General features: G+C 36.3%; 1 protein-coding gene across 1 annotated transcript in view; it reads left to right on the forward strand.

The window, feature by feature from the left end:
* LOC131154214 (protein ILITYHIA) overlaps positions 1–23,628 on the forward strand; it is a 122,924-nt gene that overhangs the window by 21,516 nt on the left and 77,780 nt on the right. Inside the window, exons 12-15 of the mRNA XM_058106834.1 lie at positions 6,787–6,970; positions 17,352–17,429; positions 20,882–21,001; positions 21,103–21,162. Coding sequence (XP_057962817.1) covers positions 6,787–6,970; positions 17,352–17,429; positions 20,882–21,001; positions 21,103–21,162 — 442 coding nt within the window. The remainder of the gene's footprint in view (positions 1–6,786; positions 6,971–17,351; positions 17,430–20,881; positions 21,002–21,102; positions 21,163–23,628) is intronic.

The following is a 23,628-nucleotide window of genomic DNA, read 5'->3' on the forward strand; positions in this document are numbered from 1 at the left end:
TCTAGCTCTTCTCTTAAATTTTTATTGGGCTAGGGATGATGTATGAGCTTCATTCCTGTCAATATATTGAAAAAAATTCATCAAAGAAAATGCCCATCTATGCTAACATATTCAATTTAATTCCCTTGTTTAAATGATCATTACAGTCTTCACACTGATCAAAAGTGTGGAGAACAAAATTGGTTGAACGACTTTCCTATTTAGTAGGATAGTCAACCGGTCCCTTGCCCATACTTGCAATTTTAGTTGTTCGTCTGTTCAAAGCATTAATAATGGTTTATGGTGTCCAAGGCATTCTAAATGTTCTTCACTCTACTGGACAACAGTTCCACCTTTGCAAACAATTCAACGGTAGTCACCAACTCACCATACAACAACAACAAGAAGCCTTAAGTCCCTCTAGATGGGGTCGGCTACATGAATCCTTTTCTACCAATTCACCCAATCTAGGGCATTTTCTTCTGCTAGCTTAAAAGCTATGAGTCTTTCCTCATTACCTCATTTTAGGTTATTTTAGGTCCACCCTATCCCCTTTTAATATTAGAAACAATAACTAACTCACTCCTCAAAGGTGTGCTGCTTGGACGGCATTTCAAATACCTAAACCATCTAAGCCGCCCCCCCTTATCTTGTCTTCGACTGGTGCAGTGCCTAGTTTATTGCATGCATTTTCGTTCCTTAATTTATCTTTTAGTGTTATAGCACTCATCCATCTTAACATTCACATTCGACAACTTTAAGGGCTTGTTTAGCTGTGAAAAACAGTTTTCATTTTCCATTTAGCTTTCCAAAAAATTGCAAAAGAAGTTAGTTATTTTTTTTATTTTTTATTTTTTTCCAACATTTGTATGAAATAAATGAACAGCAATAAACAATTTTGACACTGTTTTCTTGTGGAAATAGTTTTATTTTTCATTTCTAATTTTTCAAATAATTACAAAAAACTACGTTGTTTTTCAATTTTCCAAATTCATATAGAAAAGTTGGAAAACATGTTTTCATTATTTTTCTAGGTTTCTAATTCTTACTTTGTGTATGGGAGCATGGAATTTGGATTTTGGACTTCAATTTGTATGGATTATAAATAGAATTTCTTCTAAATCCACCCAAATCCAAATTTAGGCTCCAAAATCCATGATTCTAAATATTACCTTAAATAAATTTTGGAAAACTGAAAAACAAGCTGTCTTTTTTGTGATTATTTTGAAATTTAGAAATAAAAAATGGAAAATTATTTTGCACATTTAGACAAATTCTTTATTTTCTACTGTTTTAGTACAAATCTTGAAAAGTTAAAATATAAGTCAAAATTTTCATAAATCTTTGGAAAACTAAAAATTGAAAAATAGAAAATGTTTTCCACAACTAAATGGGCCCTAATTTTCTGTACATGTTTCTTAACTGCCCAACATTCTGATCCATAAAATCATGGCTGGCCTTATAACCATCTTATAGAATTTTTCTTTTAATTTTAAGGGTATTCTATGATCACACAACGTGCCTAACACACTCCTCCATTTTACCCATCTTGCTTTAACTGTATGCATCACATCCTCTTCAACATCTCCTTCCACTCGCATAATAGATCCAAGATAATGAAATCTACTATTACTATTAATATCTTTATTATCAAATTTAATCTTATCTCCTATATTCCTCCTTTTGTTATTGAAATTACAATTCATATGTGTTGTCTTATTTTTGCTTATCCTAAAACCTTTGGACTCTAAAGTGGTTCTCTAAAGTTCTTACTTAGATTCCATTCCACTCCTACTTCCATCAATCAAAACAATATCATCTGCGAACAACACATGCACAAAGGGATCTTTTTTGGATATTCCTAGTGAGTTCATCTACCACTAAAGCAAAAAGATAAGGGCTCAAAGTAGAACTTTGATATACACCTATTGCAATTGGAAATTCTCTAGACTCCCGTCCTATAGTCCTAACGCTTGTAGTTTATTAATCACTAAAGCAAAAAATTGCTTTGCATATTTAATCTTTTACTTATTTGTTTCCTCAAAGTTCAAGCTTTCAATTTGGTTTTTATTAAACAACTTATCAAAGTATCTCTGTCACCTTTCTTTTATGTCTACTACTTTATTTAAGACATTGTCATTCTTGTCCTTGTACATTTTACATTACTTAAATCTTTGCATTTTTTTTTTCTCTAGCTCTAGCAAGTTTATAAATGTTTGTTGCTCCATTTTGTGTCTAGTCTAGTATATAAAGTATCATAGACCCTATCTTAAGCTTCTCTAATGGCCGTTTTTGCATTTTTTCTTGCCTCTTTATACTTTTCTAGGTTTTCTTGCGAAATTTTATACCAGTTTCTTTTTGTCTTAGTGCTGCTGGATTTTTTCCCTGCAACTCTCTCTCTCTCTCTCTCTCTCTCTCTCTCTCTTTTGAACTTTATAATTTCTTTTGAATGAAGGGTATGTTTCTCGATTAAAATGTGTGGATGACTGTGTTTTTTATTTTTTTGGGCTTAGGATGGGCTTGGATTGTTTATGCTAGGAATATTAGCAGGTTGGGTTTTCTTCACTGGATCAAAAATTTCATATTGTTTTTGAAAGAAATTATGCCATTTGAAGTATATAAATGTCTGGGAGCTAGAGGATTGGAAATGAAGGGGTTGAAACAAAAGAAATAGGAGAAAGGAGAAAGGTCTTGCAAGTGCTGTGTGCTGGTTGCCAGTGCATGGCATGTATGGTATTTTTCTGTGCAGCAGAGATTTTTCTGAGATCTGGTGGGCCACATACTGAAGAGTTTAATGAAGCTGGTGATCTGAGCAGTGGATCCTGTAAAAATAGGCAGCTGAAAGTGGGGAGCGGTGGCCAGACCTTCTGGTAAGTGCGTGAGATCGTCTTTTGATGACGTTTTCCATGGTGTCTCAGATACTGGCTGATCTGGGTAGTCAGTTGTCAATGGTGCTGATAGTTTGTGTGCCAGTGGCTTGAAGATAGTGAATGAAGAGGGGGGTGCGTGCAGTGGTTTCAGATAGGTTCTTTTAAAAGAAAAATCCTGCAGTGTTATAAGAGGGGCAGTAGTGACTTGTGTTTGTGACTTTGGTGGCTGTGGCAATTTTGACCAACTGATTGATGTTGGTTTGGGGGGAGAGAGAGAAGGATGGTAGGATCTAAAAGGGAGAAAAACACTTGGATTGAATGGTTCTTTGATACCTTATGATGTGGTATCAGAAGTGAGGGAAGCAGAGAAGAGAGAAGGTTTTTTTTTTGGGAGGGGGGTAATTTAACTAAAAATCTCATGATTCCTGGTGTGATTCTTCTCCACTTAGTGCTCAATTTCCCTCTCATTTTCAGTTTAGTGGCTTTAGCTTGTAATAAAAGATGCTTTGGTGAGTATGGTTGTTGATGACTCTGAAAATAGAACAGTGAGGGGCATTCCCTTGTGGGAAATAACCATGACTGGGATCTGGGATTTGCATCTTTCTATGGTTACTTATACAGCAATGCTCCTCATCTAACCAACCTCAATATCCCTAGGTGGAGGCTTAACAAAAAATGGCTACTTCATAGTTAGTTCCTTCTGCAAGAAGCTGGACGACTGTGTTGAGGTCATGATCAACTTTCCCTGGAAGGCTATGCAGAAATCTCCAGCCCCATCCGAAGTTCTTTTTTTGGCTTGAGAGGTAGCTTGGCAGAAGATCCTCACTATTAACAAATTTTCAGAAAATGGGGAATGACTGTGGTTAGCAGAATCTTTTTATGTAAACAAAAATGCTGAAAATCTGTTGGCCATGTCTTGCTTTAAACTAGACATTTGTGGAATTTGGATACAGGTCTGCCTGACCAGCACTGGGCAACAGATGAGACAATGGAAAAGGAGATCTGGGCCTGGAGAGGCATACCTTCAAACAATGAAAGGAGAAAGGCCTTTGAACTTGATCCCTCTCACCTTTTTTTGGGTTGTGGGGAGGGAGACACACAAGAGCCCTCAAAGGAACATATACGTCTCTTGCTAGCTGGTTTAATGGATCGTGTATGTTGGACACTAGCACAATTCTTTATTTTTTGGATACCTTGTCACATGCCGACTTCACACATTTTGGATATCTTTTGCTTGTACTTGTGTTGAAGTGATTCATTCAGTGGGCCCACCCTACACCATATACGAGTTAATTGATTTTGCATATTTTTTGATTGTCCTGGTCTTTTTCTCGTGTGTGCACACAAGTGGACAGGGTTTTTGATGAAATTGGTGTTTTTCAAATGTTTTGCTGAAAATAGGTGCCTCTGAAGACATTTTGCAATACTGATACTGCTTTCATCTTTAAGATGGAAAGGGTATTCACCAAAAAGTTACATCGCAAGTTGAGCTTACAATTTGTGTTAGAAATCTGCGATGTCTGTACCATCCAAAAAAAGCCTCCCCCCCATCCAGTTAAGCCTGTGACTTCTGTTCCACTGTCTTTTCTTTTTTCCTTCTATGATTGCTTATAAACCCTTAAGGAAAACATAACAAAGATGATGAAAGGGCAGTAAGATGCCCTTGTTACTGTTGCTGTGCTGCCATAATGCTTTTCCCAGTTTGTTTCTAATGATTGGGGCAACAAGATAATTTTATGGGTTTTATGCTGCCATAAATCATGTCCAGAGCCAGAAGCATGATCATAAGAGTAACTATTAGTTAGTAGACACATTCCTTGCAAATGAAAGGGGAAAAAAACAGAAGAATGGGAATCGGCAAAGAAGACCGTCTTTGAAATTGAATAAAAAATTCCTTTAAGAATGAACCTTTATTACTAAAATCTTTAAATAACTTTGCAAGGTTAATGTGCTGAGTGCTTGGCCATGATTTGGGGCAGCTTTGCTATTATCTAGTTCTGGATACTCAATTCAATTCTTATTCTAATTAATAGAGCTAAAGCAGTCATTTCATTTTTTTAAAAAGAACCAGATATAAGTGAGAATTCTATTAAAAGAATTGCTGAGACAACCTATCAGAAAATTATGGAAAAACAACCCAGTGATTCATTCCAGGGATCAGAGATGAGTGGTTGCAGGGTTCACTGAATAAGGATCAAATCACATCCAACAAATTTGAAAAAAGAAGAAAAGAAATTGAATGACCAGAAATTGGTGGCCCAACTGTTTACCTGTGAATTCTGCCGGCCTCTCTCCCCCTTTGTTTTTTCATGGGGGCTGCAATTAATGTAAAGACAGCATGAGACTTTCTTTTTGGAAAGCAAAAAAAGATTGTAATAACTATCGTGGAATTAAATTTATGAGTCATACGATGAAATTATAGGAAAGGGTAGTTGAACAAAGATTAAGGTTAGAAACGAAGATCTCAGAAAATTAATTTGGTTTTATGCCTGGGAGATCTACCACAGAAACTATTTATCTTTTAAGAAGATTAATGGAAAAGTTTAGGGAAAAGAAGAGGGACTTGCATATGATATTTATTGACCTTGAAAAAGCATATGATAAGATACCTAGGGAAGTTCTATGGTGGGTTTTAGAAAAAAAGGGTGTATGTTGTAGGTATACCGATCTCATTAAGGATATGTATGATGGAGTAATGACTAGTGTAAGGACTATAGATGGAGAAACTAGAGAATTTCCAATTACCATAGGTGTACATCAAGGATCTGTTTTGAGTCCTTATCTTTTTGCTTTAGTGATGGACCAATTGACTAAGAGTATTAAAAAGGAGGTTCCATGGTGTATGTTGTTTGTAGATGATATTGTATTAATTGACAAAACTAGGGATGGAGTAGAGGCTAAGTTAGAATTATGGAGAGAAGCTTTGGAATCTAGAGGCTTTAGGATAAGTAGAAATAATACAAAATATGTGAAATGTAATTTTAGTAATGATAGGAGGAATATTGGAGACAAAGTTAAACTTGATGATGAAGAAATAAATTGCACTTGTAGATTTCGATACTTTGGACCTATTATGCAAGCTGAAGGAGAAATTGAAGATGATGTAATGCATAGAGTTAAAGCAGGTTGGGTAAAATGGAGAAGTGCTTCAAGTGTGCTATGTGATCGTAGAATACCCTTAAAATTGAAAGGGAAGTTTTATAGGACAGCTATAAGACTAGCTATGCTATATGGATCGGAATGTTGGGCGACGAAGAAACATAATATCCAAAAAGTAAAAGTTGCCAAGATGAGAATGCTTAGATGGATGAGTGGTATAACATTGAAAGATAAATTAAGGAATGAACATATTCGTGGTAAGTTAGGTGTAGCTCCTATAGAAGATAAGATAAGAGAGGGAAGACTCAGATAGTATGGACACTTGCAACGTAGGCCTTATAGTGCACCTGTGAGGAAGAGTGACTTAGTTATTGTGGGGGGTAGTAGAAGGGGTAGGGGTAGACCTAAAATAACTTGGGAGGAGATAGTGAGTAAGGATTTAATATCCTTGAATCTATCAAAAGAAATGGTCCATGATCGCATAAATTGACGGAAAATGATTCATATAGCCGACCCCACTTAGTGGGAATAAGGCTTGGTTTTGTTGCTGTTGTTGTAAAAAAAGATTGTAGATTCAACTTGTGATTCCGCTTTTCAGTTGATGCACTACGCTTCCTCTTAAAAATGCTATCGCTCCGGAAATTCTGAAATGTAATGGAAGACATCTATTTTGGCAGAAAATTTTGAAAAAAGAGAAACATGTTCCAGAAGCTCCAAACACACACACTCATGATTTGTTATACTTATTTTTCTTTAATCTTGTTGAGAAGTTCTAAAACTATGGGTCTATGAGTTTTTTATTTGAACTGGTTGTGGAGTTGACATTGTTGGTCTGTAGTGATGCAGAAAATTCATTGGATGCTCAAGGCCCCTTCATTCCATCTGTTGAGGTATTGGTGAGGGCTTTACTTGTAATATCATCAGCGGCTTTAGCTACTGCTCCGAGTGCGTGCATGCGTCTCATATTCTGCGCGCATCACCCATGCCTGGTTGGGACTGCAAAGAGGAACACAGTATGGAAGGTAACTTTGTTATTCATTGTATGAGGTGGGGTTATAATTATATATTGAATTTTTTTTTTGTTGTTTTTGTGCCTTTAAATTCTTTGGGTCATTCGGTACATGTCATAATAACCTGGGAGCAATTAAGTTGAAAATTATGTCTCATCAGCATTCTTGTTTTTCCACCTTAATTTTCTTTCTTCCTTCTCCTGAATAAATAATAGAAGTTTCATTTTTCTTGACTAAACAATTAGTAAACATGTAGAAAAAAGTATACCCAAACAGCCAAACTTATTGAAAGTACAACCTGGAATGTAGAGTTTATATAATGCAGTTGCAAAGAAAAAGATAAATAACATTGAGAATTTTAAGGTGAAGTACCACTTGAAGGGTGGTTTAGTGACTGACTTTTTACATTGCATTGGCAATATACGCCTTTTTTGTTTGGAATGTATTTGTAATTTTTTTTCTCACTTAGGAGCTATTAAATGCTGTTGCGTAGGTTCAAATCTTGAGAGTGATCCCCTCTAGCAAAAAATGCTCTAGGCATGATTGTATTTTTAGCACCCCTCAGCTCTTGGACCATGCTTGCTGTCACAGTCTCACTTTTGTATGCCTGTGAAACATCTACGAAAGGGCCATAATGGAAGCCTTGAAGGGGCATGGATGTACATAAGGATAATTCATGGAAGATGCTTGTACAAATTATCTATTCGGTTATGGAGATTTCATGGATGTACCGTGGGACAGACATTTTGATGGCGTTCCAATAAAAATAACTGGAGTGTTGTGTCACGATTCACTCTCAAGTGAGAGGTTGAGATGTGCATTCTCTATGCCCTTGGATTTATATGCTGTCCTTTACCAATTAGGTTATCAAACACTAAAAATCATTTGTATGTTCGAAGTAGCGTAGGATGCTGCTATATTGATAGCTCTATCTTATGTATGTGTAGTGGCATGTAGGCATATGTGAGGATTGTGCTGTGGGGTGAGATCCTCATTGCTTTTGGGATGTGAGCACGATGCCCTTACTGTTTGTGATATGCCTCCTCAACCCAGTTAGGATAAGAGGTTTTATGTGGACTACTTGGCCACCGGATGGATCAATGAGTGTTCTCGTGTGTTCGGATGAATATGGTTGGATATGACTTGGTGTAGTCTTATTGCCTCATGGGTTTGCTTTTGTTGGATTTTGCCAAGGCAAAGGTGATCCTTATGGCCGTGGAACTCTACCCACTTGTCACGCTTGGCTTGACTAGTATTTGTAATATTCTTTTTTTTTTAATACTAATATTTTTTCCTTATTTCTTCCCCAAGCCCCATACAACTTGGAGAATATGAGGGGTTACATCGTGCTTTCAAGGATCTTATCGTAGGCTTTTAGTTGAAAGTAGAACATCTCATCTTTTCTATCCACTAGAAGCATGATGTATTGTCACTATTTATTATTATTATTTTGGATAGATTGGTTGCAAACACTTTCCTTATTTTCCTTCAATCACAGTCATTTCCATGAGGATATTGAGCATAGCTTTGAAGTACAAAAGATATGATTTCCTTAGGTTTATCCTTCTTTTCTTCCCCTTCAATTGGGGAGAGTTAATTGTATTAGGTTTTGGGAAGATGTTTGGGTTTTGTTTTGTTTTTTTTTTTTTTTTGGGGGAGGGGGGGGATGCTCAGTTATGTCACCTCTCTTCATGTCATAATGATGTGATTTCTTCTTTTCTTTTTCTCGGAGCAATTCCTTTTCTTGGGATTTTCCTTCAGCAGGGATTTGAATGATATTGAGGTGGAGGAGCTGTCTTCTTTCCTCATTTTACAGGACAGTTGCCAAAACTTGAATAGGTGGAGTTTGGTCATTGGATTCTTTGGGGAATTGTTCTTGTAAATCTTTCTTTTCTCATCTTATTAAGATTAATGTGATCTTTCCTTTCAATAGGGATGAGCTCTATTGCTGAATATGTCTTTAATGTGTACAAATAGTTCAGAGGGCGTGTCTCAATTGTTTATTATCCATTGTTCTTTTGCTTGGAACTTGTGGAATTCTCCATTTCTGGGGTGTGTGAATGGTTATGGATCTTTCTAAATTCAGTGCAAGCTATGTCAACTATTACTTTTGCTTGTTTTGAGAAGGCAAGAATGCTAAAAGGCTGTAGAGAATGCTTTGGGGCTTTGCTGTGGTGAATTTGGCTGGAATTTTTACAGAAAAGGGATTACCTGTGGGATTTACGTGGGACAGAATTCGATACTTGGCTTCTCTTTTTGCTTATATTTCAGGCTGTTTCAAGGGTTGCTGTTTTCAAGACATCGTTAGAGACTAGGTCACCAGAGTGCTACACTAAGATCTAGTTTTTCTCTTTTGTTATTCTGTCTGAGGATTATTCTCATTTTTTGCAGATTTTTCTTCTGCTTTTCAATAAAGTTTCGTTACATAAGATGAGTGGATAAGAAAAGCTCAACATCTGACTAATGATCTCTCCTCTACCCTACAGACCATGTCCCACCTAACTAAATGATCTCTCCTCTCCCCTACACTTGACCAAAGAAAATCTCTCATAATCCTCTCTATCTCATGAGCTATTCCTCCCAGAATCCTAACAAGAAATTCGAAATACAACAGGATATTGGGAAGGCTAGTCTGAACAACTGTTATTCTACCACCTAAAGAAAACAAAGCTAGCCTATCAAACTGCCTTGCTACCTTAAGCACCACCGGATCTGAAAAGGCTAATGAACGAGGCTTGCAACCCAAAGGAACTCCTAAATAGATCAAAGCCCACTCTAAAACACCACACCCTGTCAGATAGTCAGCTCCAAAATTCTCCCAGGACTAACATTAATGGGCCAATACCACTCTTACAAAATTAATTTAAGGTCTAGAGGCTCTATCAAAAATCTGCACTGTTCATGAATGAGTAGGCATGATCATCTAAAAAGATAATGGTGTCATATGCAAAATGCAAATAAGACATGAAACCTCCTCCTTTCCTGTCTTAATACCTCTTTCAATCCCCCTATCGATAGCCTTATCTATCATCCTACTCAGCACATCTACCAAAAGAACAAAAAGAAAATGGGATGATTCCTTTGCCTAACTCTCCTAGAAGAAGAAAAGAAATCTTTAGGTTGCCCGTTAATATACAGAAAAATAAGCATTAGACTCTAGACAGACAGCCCCTAATCCAACTCGTCCACTTAACTCCAAGGCCTTTCCTCCTAAGCACCCACCCTATTCAAGAAATCCCAACTATATCAAAAGCCTTCTTGAAATCTAATTTAAAAATTGAAACTAATACAAATTTTTTTCCTACGTTGAATATCCTTCACTACCTCATTAGCAACCAAGATAGAATCAACAATCTGCCTTCCTCCCACAAAAGCACTTTGAGCAAGATGAATAGTATCACTAAGGACAGAACTCAACTTATTAGCAAGCATCTTAGCTATGATCTTATCGATAACTCGAAAGCCTTTCCTCTTAAGCATCCTATCCAAGAAACCACACCTAACTATATCAAAAGCCTTCTCAAGATCTAATTTAAAAATTAGAACTTGTATGACTTTTCTTCCTATGATGAACATCCTCACTACCTCATTAGCAACCAAGATAGAATCCACAATCTGCCTTCCTCTCACAAAAGCACTTTGGGCAAGATAAATAGTATCACTAAGGGCAGAACTCAACTTATTAGCAAGCTCCTTATCTATGATCTTATAGATGCTAGATAATAAACTAACTGAAAACCAAAACATTAGGGCCCATTGGTATCGTTGTTGTTTTTTGTTTTCTGTTTCTGTTTCTTCACAGTGAAAAAATAGATTATAAAAACGCGATTGTTTCCATTGTAAATTTTTTTTTTCTATTGTCGGTTTTCAGCTGTTTGCCAAAAATCTGAAAACCAGATTTTATGGTTTTTAGTTGTTTTGGCAACCTATTGGCAAAAATTTTAATATCCAGAAATTGTTTTTTTGGATTAAATAATTCATTTTATGCACTTTTAAATTTAAATCAAAATTAAATGATCTTATGAATTTAAATATAATTAAAGGAAAAATATACATAAATTTAAAAAAATAATAATAAAGCCAATTACAAAGTACTTTACTATTTTTCAATTATCATGTCCAGAAAAATGTTTATTGTAAAGTAAATTTTGAAAGTAGAACAATTAAATAAAATAATTATAAGAAATTTTATTTTTATTATAGTAATTTTTTAATGTAATATTAATATTAATTTTATTATTTTAATCATATTTTTATAATATTTTGATTTAAAGATGAAAATGAACATTTTTGTAATTAAAATTTTAATTTGTATTAGTTTTATAAATGTTAACCAAACAGGCAGGTTTCTAGTTTTTAGTTGTTTTTGGTTTTTGGTTTTTGATTTTTGTTTCCGATTTTCGTTTCTCTAATTTTTGACAGTGATATCAAATGGCCCCTTAGTTGACCTATTCTTTTTCCCCAATTTACCGTTAGCATGAAACTCATAAGAAAATCCCTGTGGTTGACCTATTCTTCTTAGGCATTGGATTGAATCGACACTTTTCCCCAATTTACCGTTAGAATGAAACTCATAAAAAAATCTTCATTAAATCCCCCCCCCCCCCCCCTTCACTACATCCCAACACTCTCAAAATAAGCTTATATTCAACCCATGAGGCCTAGGAGCCTTAGCCCTCTCAAGACTAATGACTACGACCTTGACCTCTTCTCCTTAAAAAGCCTCTCCAACTAAGACATTGGAACATAAAAAATAGGACTCCACTCCAACCCCTTGATCATAGGTCTTTCTAAATGTTCCTCATACCACCACATTTTCCAGCCTAAAGCCAACAGCTGTAATATTCAAGGAAACAAGACCACCACTCTTAGTGAAATCAAGGTCCTTGATGAGCAGGAGCTAAGACAACGACACAACACCGAAGAAAGGGTCAAAATAGTTTTGTTGAAGAAGGAGCTAACTGAGGCAACTAGTCTCGAAGAGATCTCATGGAGGCAAAAATCTAGAGCCTTATGGCTCAAGGAGGGAGACTGGAACACCAGATTTTTCCACCGAACTGGAAATGCTCACCGTAGACTGAACACCATTTCTAGCAATGAAATTGGGGAGTACACCTTAACAGAGGAAGAAGAAATTAAAACGGGCATGTGCAACTCCTATAAAACCCTGTACTCAAAATTTGAAAGCTGGAGAATTGTAGTGGATGGCCTCCGCTTTAAATTTCTTAGATCCTCCGCTAGAGAATGACTAGAGAGACCTTTTGAGGAAGCTGAAATTTTCGATGTCATCAGTGAGTGCGGTGGAGACAAAGCACCAGGGCCAAATGGGTTCACTTATTCATTCCTTTAGGCAAACTGGGGCACACTTAAGCAGGTCTTCATCCACACCTTTGGGAATTATTTAGATCAGGTAGATTTGTGAGCAGCATCAATGCCACTTTCCTTACTTTGATTCCGATGAAATCTGGGGTAATCAACATTTAGGACTTTTGCCCTATCAGTTTGGTGGGAAGCATTTACAAGATTCTTGTTAAAGCCACAAGGACCAAAAGAGCCATACCAGAAGTCGTTAGGCAACATCAGCATGCCTTTGTGGCTGGTAGATGATCATGGATGCAGCCCTCATTGCTAACAAAATGGTGGATTCTTACTGGAGGGAAAAGAAAGATGGTGTAGTGTGCAAGCATGACATGGAGAAAGCCTTTGATCATGTCAACTAAAACTTTCTCCTTTATCTTGCAAGGAAAATGGGCTTTGAGGAGTGCTGGTGTAGATGGATCACTCATTGCATCAACATGCCAAGTTTCTCAGTGCCTATAAATGGGTGCCTTATTGACTTACATTCTTTTAGAGGAGTAAGACAAGGGGACCCTTTATCCCTCTTTTTGTTTGTTGTGGTTATGGAGGTTTTGAGTTTTTGGTTGGGAAAAGCTACTAGAGAAGTGCTTATCAAAGGCCTAGGAGTTGGCAGGAGTGGGAGGTCCTTGGAGGTCTCACATCTCTCGTTGCAGTTGACACAATCATCATTTTTGTGAATGATGCTCACCACATTTTGAATCTAAGATGTATCTTGGCAGTGTTTGAGGTGGCTTCAGGTTTGAAAGTTAAACTTGACAAAAGTGAAATCATTCCGATCGGCGGAACTGCAGATGTGCCTATTCTAGCTGGCCTTTTGGGATGCAAGATGGGAACGCTTTTTGTCAAATACCTTGGGCTACTTGGCGCGAAGTTCGAAGACAAAAGAATGTGGGATCCCATCATTTAAAAATTTGAAAAAGACTGGCAGGATAGGAAAAGGAATTTTTTGTCAAAAGTGGCAGACTCACCCTCATCAAAAGCACCTTGACAAGTCTTCTTGTTTACTTCATGTCCCTCCTGCCCTTCTCGGCTTCCATTGCCAAGAGACTTGAGGGAATTCAAAGGAGGTTCCTTTGGGGGAGTTTGGGGGTGGAATTCAAGTTGGACCTTGTCAAATGGGGTATGGTGAAACAACCTATTCATTCAGGAGGCTTGGGTTTGAAGTCTTTCAACTTCTTCAACAAAGCCCCACCTAGGAAATGGTTATGGAGATTAATGATTGAGAAGGAACACCTTTGGTGGGGAATCATAACCGCAAAATACAGGCTTGATCATAATGATTGGATCTCCCAGGCGGCAAACGACTGCACGATGTAAGGATGTGCAATTTCATCAGAAAAAGGTTGGGATGATTTATTTTCATGCATCAGATTCCATGTGGGAAATGGGGAACATTTACTTTTGTCATGATGTGTGGCACGATCAAGAGGCCCTTATTGTCTTGCTCCCTGCCATTTATAACTTGGTTTGCGAGGAAGATGCCTGCATCAACCAGCACTTCCAAACTTCAGATCAGGGGGTCTTTTGGAACATCCCCTTCCTCAGATATATCAAAATAGCACAAATCAGCCAGTCTGGAAGACAGCTGCCCCCACAAAGTTGCTTTCCTTGCTTGGTAGGCAACTTAAGGTAAGATCCTGACTTTGGACGACTTGCAAAAAGTGGGTTATCCGTCGCCAATAGATGCTCCCTTTGCATGGTTGATGCTGAATCGGTTGAGCATATCCTCTTTCATTGCCCTTGGACTAGAAATCTGTGGTATTTGGCTCTGAATTTGAACGTACAATGGTGGGTCATCACCAACTCTGCCCGGGGAGGGGGGACTCCAGGCCTGGAGAAGGATTTGGGCAAAAAAGGAGAAGATAAAGGCTTCGTCGAATTTCTGATGTGTTTTGAAAGAGAGAAGCAAGAGAGCATTTAGTAAATCTCAGCATTTCAGACAAGCAAAGAGCAGTGGTTAAAGGCAGTAACTATCTGGCATGGTTGAAATGTTGTATTTGATTTTATGTAATCTTTGACCTTTGTGGCACCCTTCAGGGTGGTTGGTTTTTTGTATCTTGGCTGACATCCCCTTGATGCCTTTTCAAGAAGTTCTTTTTATTTATCAGACAAAAAAATGATATTTAATGAATTGTCTTAAGGGTGGTTTGCAACCCCCCCCTCCATTAAATATCAAACAAATATTTAATCATATTTGTTTGAAACATTGAATATTCTAGGCTGCTAGATATATCAAATTTTCTATAAAAATTTAATATAGAAATTTGTATAAATTGAAGTAGATATTTGGTCCATGGAAACATATTTTTAGGTAATGTATTATATTTTTGTTGAGCTGTGGTCAGAAATCATATTTAAGATATATGGATGCTCTTTCAGAAAAACAAGATTTGTGTTTGAATTTGAGGCTGGAGATCAAGCTGGAGTAAAGCTTGTATTCAGTCAACTATTTGAAAAATTGTTTTCCTTACTATGATGCATTTCCTGTAAATAGTCAATTACATTAATTCAATTCCATTTGTAGGTTTCCCTTAGGACAAACTTTGTTAATTTCTTTCCATTTTTGATTAGAATTATTTTGTTAAATGATAAACATTTATTAGATTAATTTCTCATCAATTTTTTAATTTTCTATTTAGAAGCAAGATTTAAACTACTCAAGAAAAAATGAGATGTAGCCTATTCATGCTAGACATAGTCAAAGAAAACTAAAATACTGTCAATCTAGTTTACAAAAGAGACATGGGCTTTAAAAAGTTTCTTCTCACCCTGACTGAAGAGTGTAAACTGTTAACCATTTCTGTTAGCTTTTTCTATGGAATTTTCCTCGAAGGCTTTAATATTCCACTTAATGCCAAGCAATTCCAAACAAAGCCAATTTGATGGCATCCACACCTTGTTGTTCCCCAGCTGTCTAAGGAGATTGGTTACATGTAAGTTCCTCTGACATTATCCAAAGCAACCCAATGAATCCCAAGAGAGGTCCACACCAAACACCATTGCATTCTGACTCAGACCCATTTACAGTGCAAGGGAAGGTGGTTCACCGGCTCTACTTGAGTTTTACAAAGATCACATTGCCTATTCATGCGCTGCCTCTCCCATATTGCCTCCCTTGAAAAGAAACCTTGGAAAGGCTTCTGTTCTTCCAAATAGTTTTCCAAGGGAAGGATGTCCCCACAGGCTCCAAATCACCTTTTAGCATTCTCCTGTTGTAGGACACTGATTAAACTCTATTACTTATCTCCTTCCCCTTGCTCTGATGGTGTACTCATAGATCAGTTTTGACAAACTTAGGTTCTTTTTGGTATCATTTAAGTTTTCTATTTCTGTTTGTGTGCAATAAAGAAATAAAATATGACAACGTGCTTTTTTACACTCTCAGTTTATTGTTTTTGTTCTCTCGTTTTTGCTATTTTTGAAAAAATTGAGAATTAGATTTTATGGTTTTCAGTTATTTGGCAACTTGTTACTAGAATACTTTAATATCTAGAATAAATTTTTGTGAGTTGAATCGTTCGTTTTATACATAATTTTTAATAAAATTAAAACAAAATGTATGTGAATTTAAAATATAATTAAAATAAAAATATCTATAAAATTTTTAAAAATTTGAAAAAAAAAAAGGTCATTTAAAAAATACTTTACTATTTTTCAATTTTTACGCAAGTAAGATTGACTTATAACACTAAAAAATGAGCTTTGAAATATAATAATTGTGTAAAATAATTATAATACTTTCTCTTTTTGTTATAATATTTTTTTAATTTGTATTTTTTGGTATTCTTATTACTTAAATAATATTTTTAATTGCCATTTGATTCAAGGACAAACATGAGCAATTGTTCTATCAAATTTGTAATTTGTACTAGTTTTAATTTGTAATAGGTTGCTGGTTTTCGGTTGTTTTTAGTTTTCATTTCTGGTTTTTTTGTTCCATAATTTTTTATAGTGATACCAGATGGCCCCTTGCAAAGATGCTAACTTCCTGATCCATGGATTTCTTCCTGAATGCTCGGGTTCACACCACTTGTTTTCCTCTAACCTACTGCCAACTTCTGACAAAATCTTCTCCATGTTATGCTACTGAAAAAAGAACAAAAATTAGGCATTCAAAGTGGTGCTCTCCCACATCAAGCATCATGCCAAAAAATGAATTTTATTGTAGAAACAAATATGATTCTGGAAATGAAATTTTTTTTTTAGTTTAGAGCCAAATTTCTATGGGGTCTGCAGAGTTAATATTAGTGGAACGTGTTTTTTCAGATTTCCAGTGGGACTTGCAGGCCTTATTAACTTGATTGTGCTATTTATTTATTTTTTTGGTTTTTATTTCGTTGTAGGAGGATCTCTTGTCTGTCTAAATGCATATTCTTATCTCTTCTAATAACATCTTCCATTTTCTATAATTTTTTTTCTTGGTATATAATTGATTTTATGATGTTAATTAGTCACAAAAGTACTAGCAGTAAATGAATTAATATAGTTTTTTCCTTGCCAGCAGCATTTTAGAAGTGAATACACTGAATATCCATAGTAAATGACCAAATGTTTTTATAGGCTCTTGGTTAAAACAATTGTATCTGCTAAATGTTAAGAATTTCCAAAAAACTGAATTCATTGGACCAGTACCCATGATCTATAATATAAGTTTGCAACAGTTGCAAACATTACAGTACTAGTATATTACCACAATTCCTTTCTCCATTTGCCTTTTGACTCCAAATGTGCATCAAATGTCATGCATTCTACTGAGTCATGCAAACTTTAGTGGCTCCACTATAAGATAATTTTATTTGTCTATTGATTCAATTTTCTGGATCATTTTCAAAATAAACCAGCTACAATGTTTTCCACTAGATACTATAGGCGTATCCCCTTTGACAACTCTTGCAGTGCTTATACATTCTAGACAATATATAGCATATGCATTCATGTTTTTATGCTACATACATGCAGCCAAATTCAACTACTGAGATTGATTGCATTTTTGCTAATTTTTTTTTTTGAGTCTTATTGTTTTGTTTGTTTACAGAGGCTACAGAAATGTATGCAGACACTTGGTTTTGATGCTATTGGCATTGTTACTGCTGATGTGGGGAGTTTGTGCAAGGTAATTTTTTTTAATAATTAGAAAGATATATTGTAAATTTAAAAAGTATTTCATGGAAGTAACTTAATTGTTTATTTGTTATTCATTTTTGAGCTGAACTCGAATTGTATGATCTAGTTATGGGAATCCCTCAATATCTAAATTTTTGATAAATCTTGGATTAAAGGTTTTGTGAGATTCACCCTGCAAAGCTACTGTTTTCTATCCCGTGCAATTTTATTTTTGGTGGAATTGGATTGTCTCCAATACTTTGTGGTTTAAATTGATCTTAGATTTAATCACTCTTTTTACTGTTTCAATGACATTGTGTACCAAAATTTCTATATCCTTCTACTCTTTAAACTTGATTTTTCTTTAAGGTTGCTTTTGGTTTGTGGAATGCTTATTCCTAGGAATATGTTAGTTGTAATAGATTAGTTATAACTAGTAGTTAGTAATACTAAAATAACGTTGTTACCATAAAGCAAACTTTTTATGGACCCATAACAAGACATATACAAGGAATAACAACCATTTCCAAATTTCACCATATGAATTTCTATTCCTTATTACATATTGGATTTTAAAAAATAAGAAATATACAACGAATAGCTATTCCCTTTATTTCTAAATTTTTCTATATTCTGTCTTATTCCAATCCCGCGAACCAAACATAACCTTATATTTTTTTAAAATTTCATTAGAGAGGGATATTTGCAAAGTTTCAAGAATTTCATTCTGTTTTTTAATCAAAAAAGAAAAAATTATATTAATAAAGAAGCAAATTACAAAGTAGGAGGATAAGGAATCCTCTTATAAGAGCAGGAAAAAACTAAAAAATAAAAAATAGTCAAATAGGATAGCCAACCAACCATGCTGGACATTAAAAAAAATGCATTCCTTTGAAACAACCTGCTACAATAGCCCATAAGTACGCCAAATATTGAACCTTATACCTAACCAAAAGCTGAGGAGTCATCTTCTCCTTAAAAATGAGAATGTTCCATTTCATCCAACTACCCCACATTGCATCATACAACGCGCATCTCCGTAGGCTGACCTGTATTTACATTTGCCAAACACCCCCACTCAACACCCAACACCAACCCCCCCCCCCCCCCCCCCCGCAAAAAAAAAAAGAGAAAGAAATGGCCAACATATTTTACATTGACTTTAGAGAAACCCAATCCCAATAAAACCAAGAAGCTTGTTCCATATCCTCCAAGAGAAAGAACAATGCATAAACAATTAAGGGGCAGATTCTGAACTATCAAAGAAAAAGGGACACATCTGGAAATAATGCCTTAGAAAGCGTTCTGCTCTGCAACAGATTGTTAGTGTTAACTCTTTTTTTTTTAAATTTAATTTTTTTTTTTAATTTTTATGACAAAATGTTAGTGTTAACTCTATTAAGAACAACCAACCAAATAAAAATCCTTAAGTTTAGAGGGAACTTTGGCTTTTCAAACACTGTAAAGAGGGTGTTCGGTGTTCACTGCTCTTCCTGGATCGTAAACCCAAAGATAGATTTGCAAGAAAGATCCCCTGAAGAATCCAGCACCTACTTCCTGAAATCCTTGCTATTGGAAGGACAGGAACCATAAACACAACAAAACGATAGCTCCTCCACCTCTCTTATCATTGTGAGACTGATGGAAATCGAAATCCCACGAGAACTTTTCCATATTAGTAAAAAGACAACTGGAATGAGGAAAAGGAAAGTGCCAAATCTGCTACCTGTGGGCCTTCTGCAAAATGAATGGGAAGCCCATTACCCACCCGAAATCTGGTATAGGAATCAAACATGGGTAGAGCTTTCATATGCATCTCTAGGGACTCTCAAAAGAAGATCTAAAACCCACATTAGTATCCCACCATTTTCTTGTGAGCCAAAATTACTTTTAATTATTTTTTTGTGAAAGCTGTCCCCTAAAGGAATCTCCAGAACCATTTACTCAATAAGGCAGTGTTTTTAGACACTAATTTCCCTAGATCCAATCCGCCATCCTTTTTTGATCCACAGACCACCTCCCATCTAACTGAATGATCTTTCATCTTCCCAACCCTAGACCAAAAAAGTTCTTTAGGATTCTCTTGATATTCGCAAGCACTTTTGCAGTTATCTTATATGCACTATTAACTTGACTAATAGGATGAAACTTAGAAATATCTACTCTTCTTAGGAACTAAAGGAATGGAAATCAGATTAATGTTCTTACCCAAAAGTCATTCCAAAAAGGACAACCTTAAAAATCTTCACTAAATCCTGTCTAACCACACCCCAACAATCCTAAAAAAAAACCATATTATAATCATCTAGACTTGGACGCTTACCCCTTTCCATTCCAGACACTATCTTCGTGGTGTCACGGGCCGAATATTTCACACCTTTGTGAATGGACCGTGTGGTGCTAGCTAAAGCCCTCTTGTTTAACTAGTCAGCCTATCGTTTACCACAATTCACCTACAAAACACTTTCATTGTCATTTAATCAAACATAAGCGGAAGCAGTAAGCAAGTTATGAAAGCAGTGGCACGTAAGCAGTAAACATTGAAGCAATGTATTTCATTAACAATACCTCCATGAACATTGTGTGTTTAGCAAGGGAGGCAAGTAGGCTAAACACGTTGACAATAGCTAGTGAGTTTTACAAGTTGATGAACACTCACCCTCCCCTAAAGAGCTTTCTATACTATTCTCACTCTGACACTAGGAAACATTAAAGTGACCGAGGAGTCATGCTGCCTTTTTTAGCATAGGGAGAAACTATTATTGGAAAATAAGCCTACACTAGTATTTACATGATGGAAACCCATCCCAAACACACGAAGCAAGCGGTCACAGGCAAGCATAATACCCTGAACAAGCTCGGCTTGTGACGTCCATGGCCATGTCTTTGCTGATCTGAATATATGGTGTTCCGCTCCAACCTTCTTATTACAGGTATCCCCCTTACCAAAAAGGGAACAGACTTATGATCCAGCTACGCATTTTCAAACCTAAAAGGAGTAGGACCCCACCTAACCTTCCTAGACTAACAAGTTTGTCTGATATTGTGAACATTGTTGATCAGAAAAAAAAAATATGCCGCCTTTTTGTGAATGTATTGCTTTGGGAAATCCAATTATTTGTTTAACCGATACAATATTGACTTGGACCTCGCGACTATATCAGTTCTAGCAACAATCTCCTCTGCTTGGGATTATGGCTGCTCTATAAAACAGTGCTTCCTATACGTGTGTTATCTTATTCTCAGTTATAGAAAATGTTTCGACTTATTTATTTTAGTTCTAATTAATTTTCTTTCTTTTGTATTTTTTAGTGTAATCTTAGATGGTTGAAAATTGATTTCTATGAATTTGACATGGTATGGGCATCATAATTTTGTATATTAGCTGCATCTGCTCTTTATGGGACTTCATATGGTGTTCTATTTGATAAAACATTTCAGTACTTCTTATTTATTTTGCAGGATTTGCAGGGACTAACTGGGTTGATGAGCGCAAATCACCTAGAACAACAAGCAGCAATATATTCTTTATCAACATTGATGTCCATAACCCCAAGAGATACCTATATGGAATTTGAAAAGGTTAATTGTGGAATTTTTTTTCAGTTTACATGATTTTATGGAAACTGGTGCTAATGGAATCAAATTTGGGTAATGCTGCTGACACTTCTTTTCCTTGCCAGCACTTGTCAAATCTTCCAGAGCGGTATTCCCATGATACACTTTCAGAAAATGACATTCAGGTGAAATTGGCTTATTTTAACTGCTAGATTGCTCTTGAATCTTATAGTTAATGGAAAATTAAAATTATTCGTGCCTTCATGTTCATTGTGAGTGCTTGCATAAATCATTTTTATATGTAATAATAGGTTTTGTTAATTTGTGATGTAAAATGAGTTTTTTTATTAAGGGATATTTTGCTTTTCATTGTACAGGAAGACATATTCTACCATGGGGCTTTCATTTCAATTATTTTGAGTATTTTTTTTTTGATAAAAAAGAAAATATAATAAGATAGAGAGAATATACAAGCCAAAGGAGGATACGAAATCCTCAAAATGCAAAAGGAAAAAAAACCAAATTAAATATGAAAACCCTTCTTTAAGCCCTTCCCATTGTAATTCCAAACACTTCAAATTTGCTAGTTCCCTCTGACCCTTCACCTTAGACTTACCACCATCAAGCCAAACTTCATTTTACCTCACAATCAGACTATCGAGCACCTGTTTTATCCAACAAAATATGAAGTTCCTTCCAAGTCTCTCCAACTGAATTGGTTGATATTACACCACTACCCTCTGCTATTTAACCTACCATCATATTAAAAAAAAAAGAAACGAAAACAAATCCCTCTCATCCTTCCATTGGGGATGGAGGCACATAATTTAAATCCCCAAGTGAAGAAGAGTGAGAAATATAGCCATGCCGATCCCAAATCTTGTCCAAAAATAATCCCCCATCACATTCAAGATCACTAATGCCTCCACCATCATTGCCCATAGCATCCCCTGACTTCTTTTATTCCCTTGCAGATGCTGACTGTCTCACTAGTGATACCCTTCTGACAAATTGGCTCTTCCACTACAGTTAAACTATCTTCTTTTATTCATGTTGTTTCCTCATTTCAAAGTCCACCTGCACTTCCTTTCAGTGGCCATATACCTTTTGACTCCTACAATTAACTGATTATTTCCCTCCAAACTGACAATAATACCCTGAAACTCATCCTCGCATGAATTTTGATTCTTAAGGAACCTTCCCCCTTTTTATCCCCACCTGACAGCCCACTGAAGATTCTCTCCTCTACAGGAGATAACTCTCCAGAAACGTGTTGATTTTTGTGAAACTAACATTTCTAAATCTGCCTCTTTCGCTCTATTATTTCTGATGCTGTTGTTTCTATGCTCTTGGCCACTCTGAAACTTCTTTGAAGATGAGGATGCATCGTTGGATTAGCATATATTCTACTCAGAAGATTGATCAAATTCCAGCCGCCTCTTGGAATTGTAAAGAATGAATTTTGGGCTTCATTAAAAAGGGGAAACTGAGATTTATGGTCCTCCTTCAACATAAAATGCTTTTGGGCTTTAAGAATAGGGTTTTGGGCCTACCCATTAAGGTGGGACAGATGAGGTATAACTGGAGGTTTCTTCTTCTCATTAAACAGTCCCAAATTGTTATCTTCAATCTGATCATGGGCCTGCTCAATAGACTGGTCCAAAAGTGATTTACTGAGGCCCCAATTTATATCTTAAATTTGGCCCAAGAGATCATGCCGAACCCTCCCAGCCTTAAATGCCTGTCTTCCACAAAGGAAACCCTAGCTGTCTCTGGAACCTTCGACTCCCCATCTGAAACCCTAGCCATCTTCGACTTCAATGATCCTTGTTCAGTCCCTGTGACAAAAAGCCCAAGGACTTCCCCTTGCATCTTTCCCCCACAACAGCCACAAACTTGCTTAAAATCTGCAGACACGATATCCTCCAACACGCACTGTTTGAATTGAAATTTCCATCTCCTGCAACTTCATTTCTCCCTGGTACCACTTGAGATTGATAATGCCTATCACTAGCCTTGTGTCTACCTTTACCATCAGCGGCAGGAAGAAGAGAGAACACCATTGTGCTAAATTCTTCCCAAATTGAAGCCAACCCATCACCTTTAAAACGTCCAGGAACTGAGACAGTGAACCTCCTACCTCTCCAGCCATGCCTGAAATCCATGAACTTCCCTACCCTAGTTGTATGAATTGCCATCCAATAAGTCACACAGGCCACCCAAAAGCTTTGAAAACCCTTACGCAAGCTTCCAACAAGTGATGAAAAGCCATTGGAGAACCAGTTTGATGAAACTGACTATAACTTGACCCACCTATTGAGCCCCTGATTTTTCTCAACAACAAAAATGCAAGAACCTCCCCCACTATAATCTCAAATCGATGGTCTTCCCTTCGATTTGGATTGAACGAGTGGCTTGAATCATGATCAAAATCCAACATATGAATGGCAAGAGGGAAAATTTAGGGTAGGCTTTGTGAGAGACAGAAAGAATGTTCATTGTGAGAGATATTAGCTTTCCGCTCAGGCTATTCCCTCCTAGCTTTGGGTATGTTATTTTGAGTTTCTTATCATGCTTCTGCTTTGATGTTTCCTTAGCCTTAGGAAGGAAATAACCAAAAAAAAGTCTCTTCAGTTTTTGTAGTTTTTATC

Source organism: Malania oleifera, chromosome 4 (genome assembly GCF_029873635.1).
Source record: "Malania oleifera isolate guangnan ecotype guangnan chromosome 4, ASM2987363v1, whole genome shotgun sequence".
Taxonomy (NCBI): Eukaryota; Viridiplantae; Streptophyta; class Magnoliopsida; order Santalales; family Ximeniaceae; genus Malania; species Malania oleifera.